Source organism: Cryptotermes secundus, unplaced genomic scaffold (assembly GCF_002891405.2).
Source record: "Cryptotermes secundus unplaced genomic scaffold, Csec_1.0 scaffold971, whole genome shotgun sequence".
NCBI lineage: Eukaryota > Metazoa > Arthropoda > Insecta > Blattodea > Kalotermitidae > Cryptotermes > Cryptotermes secundus.
Window position 1 is genome coordinate 511674 of NW_019727793.1, and position 19923 is coordinate 531596.

General features: G+C 44.1%; 1 protein-coding gene across 4 annotated transcripts in view; it reads left to right on the plus strand.

Annotated features, from left to right (window-relative positions):
- LOC111865039 (four and a half LIM domains protein 3) overlaps positions 1 to 19923 on the plus strand; it is a 423310-nt gene that overhangs the window by 182906 nt on the left and 220481 nt on the right. Inside the window, exon 1 of one of the 4 annotated variants that reach the window (XM_023852745.2) lies at positions 10331 to 10768. The exons of the other annotated variants lie outside the window; for them this stretch is intronic. Within the exon in view, the coding sequence (XP_023708513.1) occupies positions 10536 to 10768 (233 nt within the window). The 5' untranslated portion in view covers positions 10331 to 10535. Of the gene's footprint in view, positions 1 to 10330; positions 10769 to 19923 lie in introns of those variants that run through there. 4 annotated transcript variants of the gene reach the window in all.

Consider the following 19923-nt stretch of genomic DNA (forward strand, 5'->3'; position numbering starts at 1 on the left):
ATGTGTTTCAGCAAGGTCATTGACGCCATCTTGAGTCAGTTAACGAAGCCGCGATGTTGCTAAGCTCTGGTGCTGCTAATTAGCCGGAAAGTACCGTGTTCCCGAGAGTTTGCACGACGTGACGTCAGTTTATTGACATTATGACACCATTGTTCCTAATTAGCAAATGCTTCTTGATAAATGTACTGCTCATTCTCGTGGATGGTCTTTTGTGCTAGGCAGCCATTATTCTGGAAGTATGAGAACTGGTAAGAATCAAAATGATACCTTGTAAGATTTTATGTTTTAACGGCGATGGCTATGAAGAAAGCAGTCATCTGGGATGTGGCACCGTGTAGATGTTGTGTTAACCGGTGTTTCGGATGAACGTATCGCCTCCATCTTCAGGGCATAGGAAAGAAAAAAATCCGCAAGCGGACAACCAGCGTGGGCAGGTGCTGACAGACTAATGTCGAGAATAAACCCAGCTGTATAAGAGCAGAAAGGGAAGGGAAAGGGACTACATGGGAAATCAGTAGAGAGGTGAGGGGAAGGGTCAGGGGAGGTGGGCCAGCGGGTAGCAGGCCAGAGTTAGTATAGTGTGTTGTGTCGGCAAGGTTAATTGGAGGGCATAAACCCTGAAGCTTCGGGGCTGCGATGGGAGTCGGGCATGGACCTGCGTGGCACTGTGGATCTGGCGTCATGTTCCGGAGGTTTTTAAGGGAACAGATGAGAGGCTTCCTTGAATTGCTGAGACAAAACTCCACACCTCTGTTCATATTGTCGGGATGGAGATCAATTTTAGTGGCCTCCCAAATGATGCGTTCCATATAACGTGTCTTGATGGCGAGGACGGAGGTATGGTTCAGTTGCGGACTACAGGCCACGGAGTTTGTTTAGCGGTTTATTTTAATGAACAGGATAGCCCAGTCGGGCGACGAGCTATGGTTTGGACTGCCGATCTTCGATTCCCGCCAGAGCAAGGGATTTTCCTCTACTCCACAGTGTCCAGACCGCCTCTGGACCTCACCAGGTTTCCTCTGCAGTGGCCACAGAGGGCTCTTTCCCCAGTGGTAAAGCGTGCGGGCTGTGAAGCTTACCTACATATGGTGCCGAGATCAAGAATGGTGGAGCTACACCTCCATTCCATCATATGTATTAATGCCGTGGTGCCTAAATAATAGAAATAAGGGGCAACTTTACTTTAAGCTTACTGTATAAGTCAGGAGCCAAGACAGCGTAGTCAGTAAAGCGACTGGCTACAGCCTGGATTACCGAGGGGTCAGAGTTGGAGTCCCGGTGGGTTCAAGAATGTTCTCTTCTCAGCGTCGTTCCGACCGGCTCTGGGGCCCACTCAGCTTCCTATCCAATAGATACCGTGGACACTTTCCCTGAGGATAAAGCGGCAGGGGCGTGAAGCTGACCACACCTCCAGCTAGTGCCGAGGTCGAGAAAATATGGATCTATTCTTCCACTCCTCCATACGCTTTATTGGCGTAATGTTTAATTAGTTCAGCACAGTGACAACTTTACCTTACCGTTACTATATAAGCAGGGGACAGAGACATTTTCAGCTTCTCAAAGACTGTGCTTATGAAATTACAGTATGCGCCAAAATATGCAGTACTGAAAGGAAAAGACGTCCTGTTGATACCACTGTCTATTCATGTGAAGGCCCCTTGCACGACAGAACCTTCTCAAATCCTGAAGAAATGGCCCGATCACCAGGTCCCTGTAGCGTTGTTGGGTGACGGTAAGAGCATTGCCTTTCTCATCCCCAATGAAATAGGGGCCTAATATACCGTGTTCTGAGACGGTACACCATATCGTCACACGTGTAGGCTACTGTGTAGCGGTTTCTGGACGATAACGTCTGGCCGCTCAAAACCAAGGAAGCGAGTTGTCTGGTGACCACTTCCGTATGAGCGGAAATAACAGTCAACTATGAATACTTTTTCTTCCGTCGAGAGACCCAATTCCAACAAAAACTGCACAACACAACTTCCTTTTCACTACTGGGAGCACGTGCGGCTGGAGCTATGCCCCGTCAACAAACGCACATGCGCGTTCGAGATGCGCGAGTTTCAGCACTGCATTTTTGCCACACACTGTAGTTTCAGTTTAACTACAGCATGTCTGCAGTAAAGTAATCAATTAGTATGTTCCGCGTTCGGTGTCACAGGCATATTTATATAACCTGTGTACAAAATGTAGTGGCAACAGGTGGACCTTGTTTGATTTAGTTCAGAGGAAACAGAGTGTACTCGTACGAGTAGGGCGGTCAGACACCCGAGCTTACGATCTTCGTCAACTTGGCACCATTTTCAAGACATAAAGATATTTAAGTGGACAGATACAACGTAGGATACTGTTTCCGCTTCTTCCCCCACGCCACCCCCACCCTGCCTGACTGTCATTATACTTACCAAAATATTTTTATTTCGGTGTTATAAAAATAAAACATTTAGATTTTAGAGTTCTTGGTGGATATCCAACACAGAAAGTATTCGTGTTCCGTGTTCCCATTACTAGCTTTACACTCTAATTATTGTGAACGTGTGACGGTCGTTTTCTCTGCGACAGATTTGTGGCGTCTCTCGTACATCGGCAGTGCACAGGATAATTGTAAATTTACTGAACCACTTCATAAGATTTTATTAAAGTTGCATGCGAAAGTAAAACCAGCGCTGACGCGTGCAGTGCCAACTTTAGTGCCAGCTTTAGCGATAGAGGGTGTCGCATGGTCAGCGCAACGTATTCCCACGTCCGTTAATTACGATTTTGTAGACCGGAGCCGCTAATTTTCCATTCAAGTAGCTCTACTTGGCACTGACTTCGCCCACAAGCGGCGGTCGCTCGCTCCGTATAATTCGTTTGCGGACTAAAGCCACGGAGTTTTGTTTTTGACGCGTATCTTGTCGCGTTGGACTAGTAATCGAAATCCTTGACGAGCGTTACAAGACAAATAGAGGACTGTCGCAGCTGATGGCCGACAAGGCCACCTAACTTAACCTCGCAATTATTGCGACACGGTTTCATGTATGGTTCCGTCAGCGTGCCCCATCTGTACTGAACGTTACTGAAGCGTTGGGATTCTCATTACAGCAGCCCTATTAATAGTAAATGAAGAGGGGTCAGGAAGAGAGGTAGAGAACGAAATACTACTACAACGCCCTAATATTTCGAATTTGTTATGTAAGTTTATAATTATCTTATGCTATAAGAAAACATTGCCGGTGTAAGGCATGAACTGTCTTCGCCCGCTCAAACACTGTGATCGTGGGTCCGAACTCCACTTCAGACATAGATATCTGTGTGCTTTTGTTCTGTTTGTGCTGTCATGTGTGCCAGTAACAGCCTTGCGACGCGCTGATCCCCCATCCACGGAGTCCTACTGACTGTTTAAAAGATTATGGAACTGAAAAAGCGACCAACGCCCAACAAAGGACTGCAGAGCCATAGTTAGATAGACAGACAGACAGATAGATATATAGATAATAGGTAAGAAAACAACGTTTCTTAATGTGACGTTTATTTGTTTTTATGCCTTTATGTGGCACGTAACAAATGCTAGGCACAAATTGCATGTGTATATAGCAATGTCACGTGTCAAATTAAAATTCCTAGCAATCGGTTTCCCAATTGGTGGCACGCAAACCGCTACCGGGCCGACAGTACTAATTACAGTTGTTTCATTTATGTCAGTATTACGTTTTTTAGTTGATAATAATTGTATATTCAGCTTAAAATTAGTATTGTAGAACGAATAATTATTTTTTAGCTTTTAAGTTTTTTTTGTGACCAGACCAATTAGTTTTGTTCTCTGTAAGCCCAGGCTCAGGCGCCGTGAAGTTGGCACCACCTGTCGAGTACTATGGAAGAGTGCACACAGTTTTGGAATCATGCTTCAGGAATGGGAAGACAGAACCGTGTTGTAAGCAGCAGATACTTGGAATACTGATAACATAAATCAATTCATATACCCTCTTACAAACAAAAAGAAACTCCGTGGCTTTAGTCCGCAAGCGAACTATACCGACCGAGCGACCGCCGTTTGTCGGTGAAGTTAGTGTCAACTTTAGTGGATAGAGGGTGTTGTGTGGTCGGCTCAACGGGCCGTTTTCGAGAGCCGCAACTTTTTCATTTAAGTAGCTCCTCAGTTATCCTCACGAGGGTGAGTGGACCCCGTTCTAGACTCAGTTCTTCTGAGAATATCTGGTAGCGCCTGGAATCGAACCCTGAACATCGGGATCTGTAGCCAGGAACTCTGACTGATAAATCTCATTAAAAGTTTGTGACCGCTACTTGTTGACGCGATTTTCTGGAGGTAGAAGCGAATACAGTATGGGGCGCTTGCGCGTTAGGATCTTATCACATGAGTTAGATTGTGTGGTCCTGACCTTACTATCGTCTTGTGGAACTAATGCTCATTATTATGCATGTCACCCAACGGGTTGTTTATTTGGAGTGATGCGTATTAGATTTTCTTATGCAACCTGTGAGAACATCAACACACGAGGATAAGTCTTTCTTTTTGAATGTTAGTTTCTAGTACTGTAATTGAAATAAAGATTTTATTAATAGATCAAATACTGGATCATTTCGCGCACCACCCTGTGTATAAAAAGTAAGAACACAGTGCATAATATTTCGAAGATCCATTACTATACAAAGTTCTGGACCCTACAGTCACGCCTATTAATCACCATTACCCATTTTTCACCCCTTAGTTCTGCAGCACAAAATTTGGGCCTTGGCCTGCCTCCATGAAACTCTCCGTTTCACTTCCGTTTACTAGATCTTAGACATTAGGTAGGACACTTGGGCGTGTGATCAGGCAAAACCTCTTCCTGTAAACAAACAGAAAAACACGTGCGCGCGCACGCAAACACAAATATTAAACATCCGTGCCCCGAGTGGGATTCGAACCGAGCGAGCGAAGACACTGCATGCCTAGACCGCTGGGCTACCGTGACCGGCACCATTACGTGTTATCCTCTAGTAAATATATGCGTACGTTAAACTTAACTCTGAGCAGCTGATCATCTCCAAGACTCTATATTTTTAGACACCGGGTCATGCAAGTATACGTAAGCCCGTTACTGTCTTAATAAGTTAATGACGCCCGGCGGCGTGGAGTCGCAGGGTGCTTGATCTTTGGCAAGACCATTCCCGTTGGGTTCAATATTCACGGACCTATTATGATATTTAATGTGCATCTGTAGGCCTATTTGTACACAGCCAAACACGTTATTTGTCCGTTACAGCCTGCTTAATGTTGTATTTCAGCATCCTGTTGCATTAGTTGAAGCTTATGAGAAAAATGTGCGTGAAATAGTCTATAAAGCAACTGTTTGTTGTGGAGTGTTGTTCTCTTTACTTAGGTCATATTTCGGCTGCATACGGCCGTATTATATGTCTTGCTTCGATTGTCGTACTGCGCACCGGCCACTTTCAAGTATATGGCAACATAAAATACAGTGGCCACCGCTTAATGTCATCACTCGGGCCATAAGTAGCTTAATTGATAAAGTAACCGAAGAAACAATTACGTAGTTGTTAAGCGCTGTTTACTGATGAAGAGCGGAAATGCGTACATGCAAATACATGGAAATGGACAGAAAGGAAACATTACAATCAAGTGATAGTAAAAAAAAAGTAAAGCTATCCCTGTAACAGGCCCTGAAGGCCAATAGGGTTGTGAGACGTTGAGGGTCCCAAATTACCGTATTTACGCATGTATAGGCCGCAGCACAATTTTCAGACAGAAATTATAGAAAAAATAATTTTCTTGGAATATTATTTCAGGAGTAGAAATTATTCCGAAATTTGGCAACGTTTAACATTTTTTTAAAATGAAGTGTGATTTCGAATATTTCGAATATAAGCCGCACTCCAGTTTTCCTCTTGAATTTTTGGCAAAAAATGTGTGGCCTATACATGCGTAAATACGGTATGTAGACAATCGGCTCACAGATGGTGAGGTCAGCCTTACGCGCCGGCCGCGCTTTACTCACCATGAAAATTATTTAATTAATTCCTGGTAGTCATTTCTGTTAGAGGCTGAGTCGACCCCAGGGCCATAGTGGGGCTGGAAGGATTAGGTCAGTTGAAGAAAAATCTTATGACCTCATCGGGACTTGAACCCGCGACCTTCCTGCTTGTCAGTCAAGTGATAAGAATACTTTAAGTTGACTGTTCACTATTTCTTCGAGATCATGAATAAAAATGAAACGTTCATAATGTTTCTGGAAACGTGCACAACGTTAAAAATAAATATTAATAGCAACAATTAGATTAATTATTTTAAAGTTGCCGCGTTTTATGTGAAGGTGATTAACATAACGTTGATAATGTTGTAGTTAAACATCCTATTGCATTAATAGGGCCATACTGCGGCTGGAAGGATTAGGTCAACTGTAAAAAATCCAGTGACCTCATCGGGACTTGAACCCGCGGCTTGTAGCATAGCTCCTCAACCACTACGCTACCGCGTACCCCGTCCCACCCCACTAGCAAGAAAAAAATACATGAAGGCGCATTGTGTTTCCGGACGGCGTCTACACGCTGTTCATAATTCAACAGTGTTTTACATACTTGAACAACAGAAAGTGGTGAAAGTGGGTAGGTCGAGAAAGTTAATCCTCTTTCTTCAGCGTCGTCTGATTTCAGGCCAAGCCTTCATTGCATATGCCGCTGAGCTATTGGAATGACCGTTGTGGCTGGGTTACTTGCAGTCCAGTGGAGCTCCAGCGTTGCTTAACAGAAATACAATTTTATCGTTTATTTGCTGATGGTAGAAAGGATCTTCTTCCATTTCTACAAAAATTATATCTTTCTTATCTCTTATGAAGTGCTATGATACTTGAAGACTGATTGTGTTTGAGAACTGGGTGCTGAGGAGAATATTTGTATCCAGGAGGACTGAAATGCCGATCACAGTGGGCGCTTTGTCTAAGGCAAGAGCTGTCTTCGCGCGCTCGAACGCTGAGATCGCGGGCTCGAATCCCATTCAATGCATAGATTTCTGTGTGCGTTTATTCTATGTTATGCTGTTCTGTGAGTAGATACCGGGCTAGCGACAGGCTGATCCCTCGTCCAAGTAGTACTACCAACTGTGTATAGGATTGAGAAACTGAAAAAGTGGGTAAGGTTTAACGACGGACTGTAGAACCATAGGTACGTAGGTAGGTAGTAGATAGGTATATATATGAGAAATTAAATAATAGGCAGTTGGAGATAAACTGCGTAGTGAGGAGCATCATAACTTGTACTCCTCGCTCGTTGTAGTTAGATCGAAGAAGCTAATGTGGATGATAGACAGTGCATGTAGCACACATGGGAAGGAATAGGAGTGCACACAGGGTTTCAGTAGGAAAACCTGAAGGGGAAAGACCTCTAGTAAGACCTAGATGTGGCCGCGCCGTAGCTCAAGCGGTTAGTCTCTGGCTTCCCACCGCGTCCGCCCGGGTTCGATCCCGGGTCTGGTCAAGTAGGATTTGTGGTGGAAGAAGTGGCGCTGGGGCAGTTTTTCTCCGAGTAATTCAGTTTCCCCTGCCAATCTTCATTCCACCAATTGCTCCACAATCACCCTCACATATCATCTGGGGCTGGTACAATAGGCCAGAAGTGGCCGCAGTACAAGGGACTTAGTCCCACCCCACTAGCAATAAAAATATTGGCAATAAAGATGTGTGTCTTTAGTAACATTACTAGAAGAACGAAGTTCAAAACTTTTCTATCGATACCTCTGCTTGGAACTGTTATCTCATTTTTGGTCATAGAGCCGGTGTCTAGAAGCTTTGTGCTACTTCCTGGACTAATTGAATCTAGAATAAGCATGTGATGTGTACGCAGTTCGTATGAGGCTTGTGGGAAATGACAGCTTTTTCAACCTGTTATGCATTGAGAATACATTTTCTCTACTTCAAGTGTAGTTTACTGTCACACCGAACTGGAAGGCACTGCATACGTCATTCAATAATAAAATACATATCGTCACAGTATTTGTTTACTGTTTGGCTTAAAATAACCGGTGACAGACATTTTGTTTTTTTTTTACTCTCATGCTGTATAATGGCTACCGGAGACTGTTTCAAGGGGAAAAGCGTCCGGAGCGTGAAGCTGTTCACTTTTATCGATCTGATGCCGAGATTGTGAATAATTGAAACGTTATCTTCAGTGCTGCTTTGCATGGCGAGGTCTTTAATTAGGGATGAGAAAGCGGCCTCCGTAGTCTAGGGGTAACGTTCCCACCTCGTGACTCGTGGTACGCGGGTTCAAACCCGGCGGAGGTCGTGGAATTTTTAAGGGCGGAAAAATTCAGGGAACAAGACGTCCGAGAGGGACTTTAAGCCGTGGGTCCCCTGTCGTAGATTTACGGCACGTAAAAGATCCTCACGTCTCTAGGAGACCTCTGAGCAAAATTAGGCAAAATGTTTCCCGTTCAAGTTTTCCAATGTCTCCGGTAGATGGGGGAAGTTATCGAGTACCAATGCCAGTAGAGGGCCGACCTCGCTGGCTCGGTAGGGACTCATGGTACGCACCAATATCGGTAGGGTATAGAGACTGGTAGAATAACATAGAGGGAAGCACAATGGATCAATACTGGTCTAAGTGCATGGGGAAACCCACCCTCTCCAATAACTAACTAACTAGCTAATTAGAGAGAGAAGTTTGATTCATAGGCTTGTTTGTGGAGTACAAGAATGTAATGCCCTGGTTTGAGGTGAATATGATAATGTCCAGTGAGCTGGTACTCACTTCAGGACTTGTATGCATTTTATGATGGTCAGAGTGTTGACAGAATGTTATTGTACTCAGGCGCTAATAAGTAAATCTAATATGACAGTGTGAAACATAAAACCTACTGCGAAAATGACTGAGTAAATAATAATGTTAAGTAACCAACACAAGAGGATGCCCAGATATGATGTCCTTAATCTTTGTTCTTCTCTTAATTGAAAGACCAAGTTTCGCACTCATCTCAAAGACCAGATGAAATAGTTTTGTATATTTTAAAGTTTACACTTTTAGACAGGAGACGAAGAGACAACATATTGTGAATTGACTTGTGATAAGCATTTTCCTAATGTGACCCTGCGATATTCATGGTTTTCCTCAGCCCTACAAATTCATTCATTCATCAATCCATCCATCCATCTATGGTTCTATGGCCCTTTGTTGGGCCCTGACCTCTTCTTCACTTTCGTAATCTTTTTTTACGCAGACGGTAGGACTCTTGTAGCAGTGATCAGCCTGTCGCTAGGTCTCTGCCTATACACAGGACAGCACAAATACAGAATAAACGCGCATACAGCCATCCATGTCTTGAGTTTGATTTGAACCCACGATCCCAGAGTTTGAGCGAGCGAAGACAGTTCATGCCATAGACCGCCCGGCCACCGCGATAGGCTAGCCCTACGTATACCAGGTTTAAACTTAAGAGCAGTCACAAATGCACTTTTCATCATGGCGTTCAGACCGATTCTGGGGCACACATAGCTTCCTATCCACTGGGTACCGGGATCATTTTCTCCAGTGGTAAAACTGGCCACTCACCGTCTGGTGTCGAGGTACAAGAATTGTGGAACTGCATCTCCATTCCAACATGTGTCTTCTAATTAATTAATCTCAGGAACAACTTTGGACCCGGGATAGCGCAGTCGTTATAGCGATTCTCTACGGGCTGGACGACCCTGCCTCCTATCCAATGGGCGCCGGGGATAAAGCGGCAAGGGCGTGAAGCTAATCACTCATCTCCAGCTAGTGCCGAGGTCAAGAAAAACGTGGATCTATACATCTATTCCCCCATACGCCTTCATGGCGTAGTGCCTAATTAGTTAAGCACACGGACAAATTTACCTTTGCCAGGAACAAGTTTACGTTTACAGCCACTGCTGTATTTTTCTCCGTTTCGTCGCTCTGTCCACCGGATACCATTGCACTGTTCTGCAACAGTAACTTGGAAATTAATATGTAAATGACGCAGAGGAAAGAAGCGATGTTACGATCCCGGAATGCAGCACATTTGATGTCAGACATGCTGCGATATTCCGAGAGGGTTGTCGTGTCCGGTTGTTACATTGGACCGCAGTATGTAACGTGCTCTTTCACCTTGACGCGCAAGCATGACATCGGACGAAACAGAAGAGATGTGGAGGGGGGAAGAGAAATTATGCTGAATAGTGCGGGAGGGGGGAAATAATATGCAGTAAAAGGAAAGACGGTCCAACCAAGTCCAGTGTTGCCTAGCCTGTTGTCAGTTTCTTATTGGTACGTGTCCAATTCGAGATAAGTTGGGATGGTTCATAGATAAATAAGTTATCCGGAGTAGCTAAGAGATAAGTTGCGTGGAGTCATTCGTTGTGTTTAAACTGGTTTAGCTGGAAATTATGAAGACAAAACCGGCCGGCCGGCCGCTACGTACGTTTGTGCCTGTTTATGTTTTTACAAAGTCTTCAGTTGTTTTTCTGAAGTGCGTTTATTGTGAGTGAGTTTACGTGTGTTCAGTAAGATTCGTCTCGCTCGTGATCTTGTGACAAGTGTTTGTAGACATGGGAATTTTGAATGAAGTTAGTGATGAAGAGAGTCAGCACGGTGGACAGGAAGGGAATGTTGCTCTCCAAAAGAAGAGGGCCAGTTTCCCATCCCGGGAACGCCATTACGCTGTGCGACGGAAAACTCGTTCCCATAGTCCGCCATTTCACCGGTGCAACAGGGTTCCTCCCCAGCTGCCTCCAGCGGAGCTCCTGTGTGATTCTGACTATGGAGATAGCTCGGAAGAAAGGCAAGGCGTTCTTTACTGTATCTGTTTCCAAACTGTAAGAAGTGAGATTATATCAGTTATGCCACATTCGGTTTTCAAACGGGCCATTTTTAAAATTTCGATGTTTTTGTGACAAATTCTGAAACTGAAAAAAGTTTTCTCATATTTCCTTACCCGTCAGATGGTTCGTTCTTATATGGCACAATAAGCGAATGAGGTCCGAGGCCTCGTAATTTCCGGAATCTTATGTATAGGCATTTTGTAGGATTCCTCAGGTAGGCCGCACACCGACATGCGTCAAGACATGTAACAGTAAAGACACTATGTCTGCGACATGACGCAAAGAAAGCAGCAGAGTTGAAACGAATGAGATGAAAACCGCAGCACACAGGTCTGAGTCATGATGCTGACGTCAGCTTCATGCTGACGAATCACGAATGAAGCAAGACTCTGTCTTTTGTCTCATGTCTTGATGCAGTTGGTGTACGGCCGTCCTTAGACGGGGGAATAGCCCATCGAACGTCTACTGCTTACACAGGACAACACAGAAAGACCGCAGACTGACATTCGTGACCCGAATTGGATTCGAACCCAGTCTTCGAGCGACGAAAAATAATACACGCCAGAAATGGCGCAGCCACTGTGACCGGCCACATACTTTCTAAACTATTAATTTAATCGTATAAACTTCGAGTCCCACTGCCCAAGAACATCGTAGGTGAGCCTTAAGATCTTGCCTATAGGTTAGCTGGATTTGATTCTTTGATTATATAATGACGTTCTTTTGGCTGCAGGGTTTACGTCTGTAGCTTTGAGTGGAGTGGAAATAGTGAGCAGAGAAAGCGGTTGTGGCCTGTGTGAAGGCACTGTACCGGCATTCGCCTGTAGAGAGACAGTAAAACCATAGATGTGCAGTTGTGGCGACTGAAATTGAAACCGGGTACTCTCTAGATTGAAGCCAAGAATGTTTCCGCTTCGCCATTCTTCACGGCGAGTCGGAATTGTTGCGGGAGCGTGGATCCTAGCTTTCTCTTAGAATCGGATGGCTGAAGACTTTTTCCTTTCAGTAGCTGTGCTTTGCGCCAAGACTTGTGGAGTCAGGAAGTTAGCTCCTTCTTGTCTTGTCTGACTTGTACACTCAGGAATTACGTGTTTCCGTTCCGGAATAGAATTTCCTATTATGGCTGAGATTTTGTGTATTCTCCTCTTGATGAATTCCATCTCCTGGTATATAACACCGTCACCCGACATTTCGGAGGAACATGTCGCCTCCATCTCCGGGACCAAAGAGCAAGTCAAGGAAGAAACCACTACCTACGTTTCGGAGGAAAATGTCGCCTCCATCTCCGGGACCAAAGAGCAAGTCAAGGAAGAAAACACTACCTACTTTTCGAAGGAACATGTCGCCTCCATCTCCGGGACCAAAGAGCAAGTCAAGAAAGAAACCACTACCTACGTTTCGGAGGAATATGTCGCCTCCATCTCCGGGACCAAAGAGCAAGTCAAGAAAGAAACCACTACCTACGTTTCGGAGGAATATGTCGCCTCCATCTCCGGGACCAAAGAGCAAGTCAAGAAAGAAACCACTACCTACGTTTCGGAGGAATATGTCACCTCCCTTTTCACGCTTCAAGAGTAAGCTAAGCAGGTAACAAGCAGACAGTACGAGCTCTGCTTGTTACTGCTTTATGTTGATTTCTTGCGTAGCATACTCATAGCCTTGAAGATGGAGGCGACACTTTCCTCCGAAACGAAGATTGACTTTTAGCGGACTATTATATCTCGGACTATAGAGCTCTTCATAAGCACCGGTGTGAGAACCTCAAATCCTATCCTTCCGTTGTTTACAGGAACAGTAAATAAACCACGAAGGCTTTCTTTGGCATCGCAGTTCCAAATGATGACAGCATCGGTAGTTGATACAGGGTGTTAATGTACAAACCATTCATTGTAGGTTGTTGCACATAGTTCGGAACTGTATTACCTAGCTGCAGGTGTTTGTTTGTCGGTTACGCAGCTCCCTGTTCGTATTAATCATTGACATCATCATGAAAGAAGACACTGAATGAATCATTTTAGGCTACTTATTTCGTAAATTAAAAGTAGGCTTATGAAATCACCATGCTGTCTATGTGTGTGTTGTGCTCCATAAACTTTTTTTAATGTCTGATCGATTATTTATGAAACTTGGTATGTATGTCGTGGCATCTGAGCCCATCACAACGCCGTACTTCATAGCTCCCTCCCATCAGACTCTCTGTGGCTATCCTGTCGTTCGGCAACTGCTCGGTAAAACGTTTTTGCTTGTGTATTTTTTGCCGTGTTATCTTTTTTTTACGGAGCCGTTACCTAGCAACGACAAGGAGATACACATTGTTGGACTCTTCATTTTCTATGCGATCCGTGTCGTATCGAAGGAACTATTGTTTTGTTACATTTTAAGAGCAGCGTTCCGAGGAAAAGAAATCGTTCATCCTCGTAAATTTCGCCTTCAGCAGTGCCAATATGGCGACTGTGCGAGCATGTGAAGTGGGAACGATAGAAAGAAACCCGAGGAGGGTCCTGCACAGGTCCATGCAACTTTTGAGGAGAGTTATTTGTAAAGAGTTAACTTGTAGCTCACGCGGGAAAATGGAGAATTTGTGTACAGTTTTGGTCGGAATTCGAGAAGGGAAGAGAACACTTGCGAAACCTAGGAATGGATTGGGGATAATTTTGAAAAATCGATCTTAAAAAGAACTGTATATGGATATTTGGCTCGGATTCGATGGGCCCAAGATAACATATAGTGCCAGACTGTTATGAAGACGGCCATGAACCTTCGGGTACGACAGAAGGAGGGGAATTACCGCTGTGCTCTTTGGAATTAGTGTGTTATGTTTGTTTCAGTCAAACATCCGTTACGACGCTAGCCATGTTACGTTTTATGTTTGCACAGCGACTTATAGATCTGTTGCTATGCTGAAACCCCTTAATAAGTGGCTTAAAATTGACTCTTGCCTTCTTTAATTGGTGACAAAATAAACGAAGATAGAACTTAATATGAAGGAAGAATCGATCATATTTGAAAGATACGTTCCTGCCGCCAAGGAAACATAACGCATCTCTGTTTTAAAATCTCCAGAGATCAAGGCGAGTGGAAAAGAAAACAGCTGTTGAATTTGGAAACCAGTCAGAACACATACTTCGTGGTCGAAGTATTGAGTCACTGACAGTTAAGTTAGATGGTAGATATATTTACCTGTTGCTTTATGAAAAGTCAAGTTATCGGAGGCAATATGTCGTATTATAAAGAAATATGGACTTTGTCCTAGTCCTTTTGGACGTAGGCCAGAATTGTCATAGACCACACGTGAAAGCATAAACCAAACACAGACTTGATTCTCGTTCATTTTATTGAGAATTTAATCTGCTTATTAATATTTATGACTGACTCATAAAAAGCACTGCGTTTAATTAATCTTTTTACTGATTTAATCCGACAGAAGATCAGAACTGAATGATTTGTTACCGGATGTATTATGAAGTTTAATGGGCTTGCGCAGGAATATTTGCTCGTGAAAATAAATATTTTGGTAAGCCGTGCACACAAGAGAAAATGTTCCTCTATGCTTGCAGTTACATCTCGGGTAAGGAAAGAGACTACAGGAAGATCTGCGTTAAGCTGAGAGCGAGTGACTTGAAGGTGACCTTGGAATACGGAAATGCGGCATTGAGCCCTACTACTTACAAACTCACATGTATCGTTTATATTATGGCTAGGTTGAGTACAACACGCCAGCAGTAATTCACGAACCTGTTTATTAACTTCTTACGTAAACGTGTTGGGTGAGGGGAGGGGTCCTGAACTACCATGGTACTGTGTTCACAATTATCCTCCTGTTATGCAGCTGTTCAGGAAATTACCAATCTCACTGTCAACAGATATCCTCCTGTTATGCAGCTGTTCAGGAAATCACCAATCTCACTGTCAACAGCTATCCTCCTGTTATGCAGCTGTTCAGGAAATCACCAATCTCACTGTCAACAGCTATCCTTCTGTTATGCAGCTGTTCAGGAAATCAGCAACCTCACTGTCAACAGCTATCCTCCTGTTATGCAGCTGTTTATGAAATTACCAGTCTGTCAGCAGCAATCCTTCTGTTATGCAGCTGTTCAGGAAATCACCAATCTCATTGTCAACAGCCATACTATAATGCAGCTGTTCAGGAAATCAGGAATCTCACAGTCAACAGCTATCCTCCTGTTATACAGCCGTTCAAGAAATCAGCAATCTCGCTGTCAATAAGTACCCTCCTGTTTTGCAGCTGTTCAGGAAATCAGCAGTCTCACTGTCAACAGCTATCCTCCTGTTATACAGCCGTTCAGGAAATCAGAAATCCCACTGTCAACAGCTATCCTGTTATGCAGCTGTTCAAGAAATCAGCAATCTCGCTGTCAATAAGTACCCTTCTGTTTTGCAGCTGTTCAGGAAATCAGCAGTCTCACTGTCAACAGCTATCCTCCTGTTATGCAGCTGTTTATGAAAATCCTTCTGTTATGCAGCTGTTCAGGAAATCACCAATATCATTGTCAACGGCCATACTGTAATGCAGCTATGCAGGAAATCAGCAATCTCACTGTCAACAGCTATCCTCCTGTAATACAGCCGTTCAGGAAATCAGCAGTCTCACTGTCAACAGCTATCCTCCTGTAATACAGCCGTTCAAGAAATCAGCAGTCTCACTGTCAACAGCTATTCTCCTGTTATACAGCTGTTCATGAAATCAGCAATCTCACTGTCAACAGCTATCCTCCTGTTATGCAGCTGTTTGTGAAATTTCCAGTCTCACTGTTAGCAGCTATCCTTCTGTTATGTAGCTGTTCAGGAAATCACCAATCTCATTGTCAACAGCCATCTTGTAAGGCAGCTATTCAGGAAATCAGCAATCTCACTGTCAAGAGCTATCCTCCTGTTATTCAGCTGTTCAGGAAATCACCAATCTCACTGTCAACAGCTATCCTCCTGTTATTCAGCTGTTCAGGAAATCACCAATCTCATTGTCAAGAGGCATCCTCTTATGCAGCTATTCAGGAAAGTACCATTTCACTGTTCGTATCAAATCAGTTTCTTTCTCACAGAAAACACTGCGTCTCCATTACAGATATGAATTGGTTAGTACTGTAAAGGAAATACTGGCACTCTGTTCCGGGATTCATATATCCTCTGTGGGTAAAACCTCTGTGCTTTAAATATTTACTGAGCGCCTCCCTGAAAGTTATTTATCTGGCTGTATGAATTGCATCCGTCTCCTCGCCTGGAATTGACCGCTCACGTCCCTAACCATCGTTTCTGCAGTTTCATATAATAGGCTTAATCTTATTGTGTAAAAATGTAGCAGTGAAGTTATCAGCGCTGTAAGAAATGTGAACGCTGTGTGTGACCTCGCTCCTTGACTCTCGGTCAACAGTAGCAACCAACGCAGATGCCTTCGAGTTGTGATTCAAGGTTCGCTTCGGCTGCATTGAGATAGTTGGTTACTTCGTATTAATATGTGTTTAATGTGGAATGTGTAGAGCAGGATACACACATGCGCATTCTGATGTAACGCAACAGGGCTTCGAGTTGCATGTGTACGGCGCTCATGTGTGTACGACAGAGCGAACATTTGGATGAACAGTTCGCACATTCATGATGACACCGAATGTTTTCAGCTGTTGTTTGGAACATGTCACGTTTACCGGTAGCTGCCTCAGCTTCTGTGTTGCCACGTATCCGGGGTCTGCGTGACTAATAAGACGGGGTTTGTATTTGGTATCATTTATTGGACCTTTATACAGCTGGTTACAACAGTTTGCAAATTAATGTCTGACACACTGTCATCTTCCGACTGGACACTCCACGGGAACTATTCTCACTTCCAACTGAACTGAACTCTACTATTCCGTTGTACTCCCACGTACTCCTTCAATTCAAAGTCAAAGTCACATTGCGACTGACGGTCAGACAGCCAGTCAGTAAGTCATGGTGTTGATCCCCATTTGGGGCTTATGACCAGCTATTTATTACTCTTTGACGGTTAAGGTCTTGTTTTTGTGGGGCGCCCTCTGTGACGAGAGGACGGGTCTGTCTTTTGTATATGCTGCTGACCCTTTCCAGCGCAGTCTTTCTCGGGTGCGAGTCCCGTGGTACTCGCGACAGTATTTCATTATCTCAGATTTGAGACTTTTTCCCTTTTCGTCGTCTCCTACAACTCACAGGGTCACGCTGGAGTTATTCGACCCCACCTCCACGCAGGTAGTCAGTCTCCTTCAATTCTTCTGACTGTGCCCTCTTGTAATTCCTCTGCACGGACTCCACGGAAAACACCGTCTTCTGTTGTCAATGCGTGTTTATTGGTCCGTTACCTAGGAATGGATGTCCTATTGAGAACGGAACTTTGGGAATATGTTTACCGAGTCGTTGCCTAGCAGTGGGCATATGCGTCGCAATATTCGTACATCACATTTCGCCAGAAAAGAAGAGAAAGACATTGGTAACAAACCCAGATGTGTAGAAGTACTATGTACAGTGGTGCAAGTTTCTTAGCGGACCTGTAGTTCCCAGAGCTTAGTGGAACAGCACAACGGTTTTACTCGCACGGCACTAGCAGCAGATTTTGAATTCGTGGTTAACTTAATGTGCCCCAAAATTATATAAAAGGTTACCACATACAGAACAGCTGTTCCAATTCAAGAGAGACTGCCAATTAACACTGCGGCTTTTGGCTACGGGCGATTCATATACCAGCCCTGCCAGTGTCATTAGATAATTTCGAAACAAACAAACGGCCATATTATTCCAGCAGCCCCACAGCCTTGGCTAATTCTTCGCCAAGCGTCAAATTTAAATTGTTTATCGTTATACTTGGGATGTGTTGGATCCCAGAGCACAAATATAGCTTATTCGTTTGATGTCTCCGTCATTCCATCGTACTGAGAAAAAGAAAGGAATATGAGCAGTCCCTCTTTCTTTCTGTTTTTCTTTTTTTCCTGTTGCTCCCCCTTTGTAACATAGGGAATCCGTGAAACGCTTAGTTTTACTTCAGTTTCTTAATTGTAAGACAGTCGGTAGGGCTCCTTGGACGGGGGATGAGCCTGTTGCGGGCCGCCTACCTACAGCCCTGGGCGAGCCTTGGTCTCCTCTACAACCAGTCTTCACAACCATGCGTGCTGACATAGGAATAGTTCCACGCATGATGACCCGAGGCTAGTTGTTAGGTTTCTGAACAATTCTTTTTACATGATGAGGTTGTTAGCCTCATGCCCAACCCACAACCTGGAGAACCAGGATATCTCTTTTAGTCTGGACTCTACCCTTTTACCTTTCCGGCATGGATAACCCTACTGGTAATTAAACTACCGCCGGCATAGCTCTCCAGGTCACAGAGTCACGCAAGCCCCACCGCCACGACAAGGTGGAGACACATTTTGGGGTGACAAACAGAATAAATGCAGGAAAACATCCATGCCTTGAGTGGGATTCGAACTCACGAGTGTTCGCGCGAGGGAAGACTGTTCATGTCATAGACCGCGCGGCAATTGTGACCGGCAGTGTGAGCAATGGAGTGGAGAAATAACCTGGACCATTCGAAGATCGAAGAACAGTTTTCAACTGGCGAACGCACGGAGAAACACACGCATNGATCTAATGGTGCAATGTAACGTCCATGATACTCGCTGGAAAACGGAAAGTAGTGGAACTCGACCGCGCTGCGAACCGAACTTACAGTAACGCACACACTTGCGACATTACGTCATGTGTCGGCAGAATGCGCTAGTGTGTACCCGGCTTAACGTATCGCATGAAGGCATGCCATTATTGGGCCACGAATTTTTCTTCCAATATTCACTGATATGAGACTGAATCATCACCTCATTCTGTTTCTTTCCACAGTATGAAAGTACACCTGGAGGATCGTAACGAAACGGAACAATAAATCGGTCTATGAATGCCGAAAAGGGGAATGAAAACTTGGTGTTTTTTTTTTTTTTTGTAGTTCATGAAATCTTCTCGGGCTATCAGCCGCGTCAGTTGGTTAGAAATAACCGACGTTTCAGGTATCTCTTTCATTCCATCATCAGGGTCTGATAAAACGTACGTAATTTTTAACCAATTGATACGGCTGATAGCCCGATAATATTTTATGAACTTCAGCCGGCGTAAGAAGCTCCACATCTTAGGTTACATCATTCAGTCTAAAATATAAGAAATGTCAGGTTGATAAAACGTTCTGAAGTCCAGCGGTTACTATATGTACTACCTATTTAACATTAGAAACGCATCATTTTACCCAAAGTGTCTATTTATGTGTTCTGTATTATTCTCAGAAAAAACCCCTGTTATTCCCATGAACTGTGTGGACCAGTTAGTGCTTATAATGGTGATATTAGGTAGGAACTGAATATTCATACATTATTTGCACAAATTCATGCTTCAAATGGTTGAAGCTATTTTTAGAATACATAAAAAAAAAGTAAAAGTAAAGCTATCCCTGTATCAGGCCGTGAAGGCCTATAGGGTTGTGAGACGTTGAAGGTCCCACATTATCTAGACAATCGGCTCAAAGATGGCGGTAAGGTTGTCAGCCTTACGCACCAGCCGCGCTTTACTCTCCAGGAAAATTATTTAATTAATTCCTGGTACTCATTTCTGTTAGAGGCTGAGTAAACCCCAGGGCCTAGTACAGCTGGAAGGATTAGGTCAACTGAAAAAATCCAATGACCTTAGAATACATAATGCACTTGTAAATATTAACTTATTGAATGATGCATGGACATCGTGGGCTGCTTCTAATTGGTAATGAGCAGCAAGTAAGCGCAGAGGTCAACTTCACGCCACGGCCGCTTTTCCCCCTGAGGTAGGAGCCCCCGGTACCCACCGGGTATGAACGCTGTGGGGAAGAGAAAAATCGTACAATTTCGAAGAACTTCCTCTGCCTCACTATAGGCTACAAGAAACATTTCCTTTTAATCAAAATCTGGTTGGGTTTTATTGTAATTTTTCAGAATTGTTGGTTGCAGTTGCCGATTTGAAACAGGAATGGGACAGTCGTTTTCTTCTAAAACTTACAGTCGCTCAGGAGCGGCCTCCGTATTCTAGAGGTAACGTTCCCACCTCATGACTCGTGGTCCGCGGGTTCAAAAACCCGGCGGAG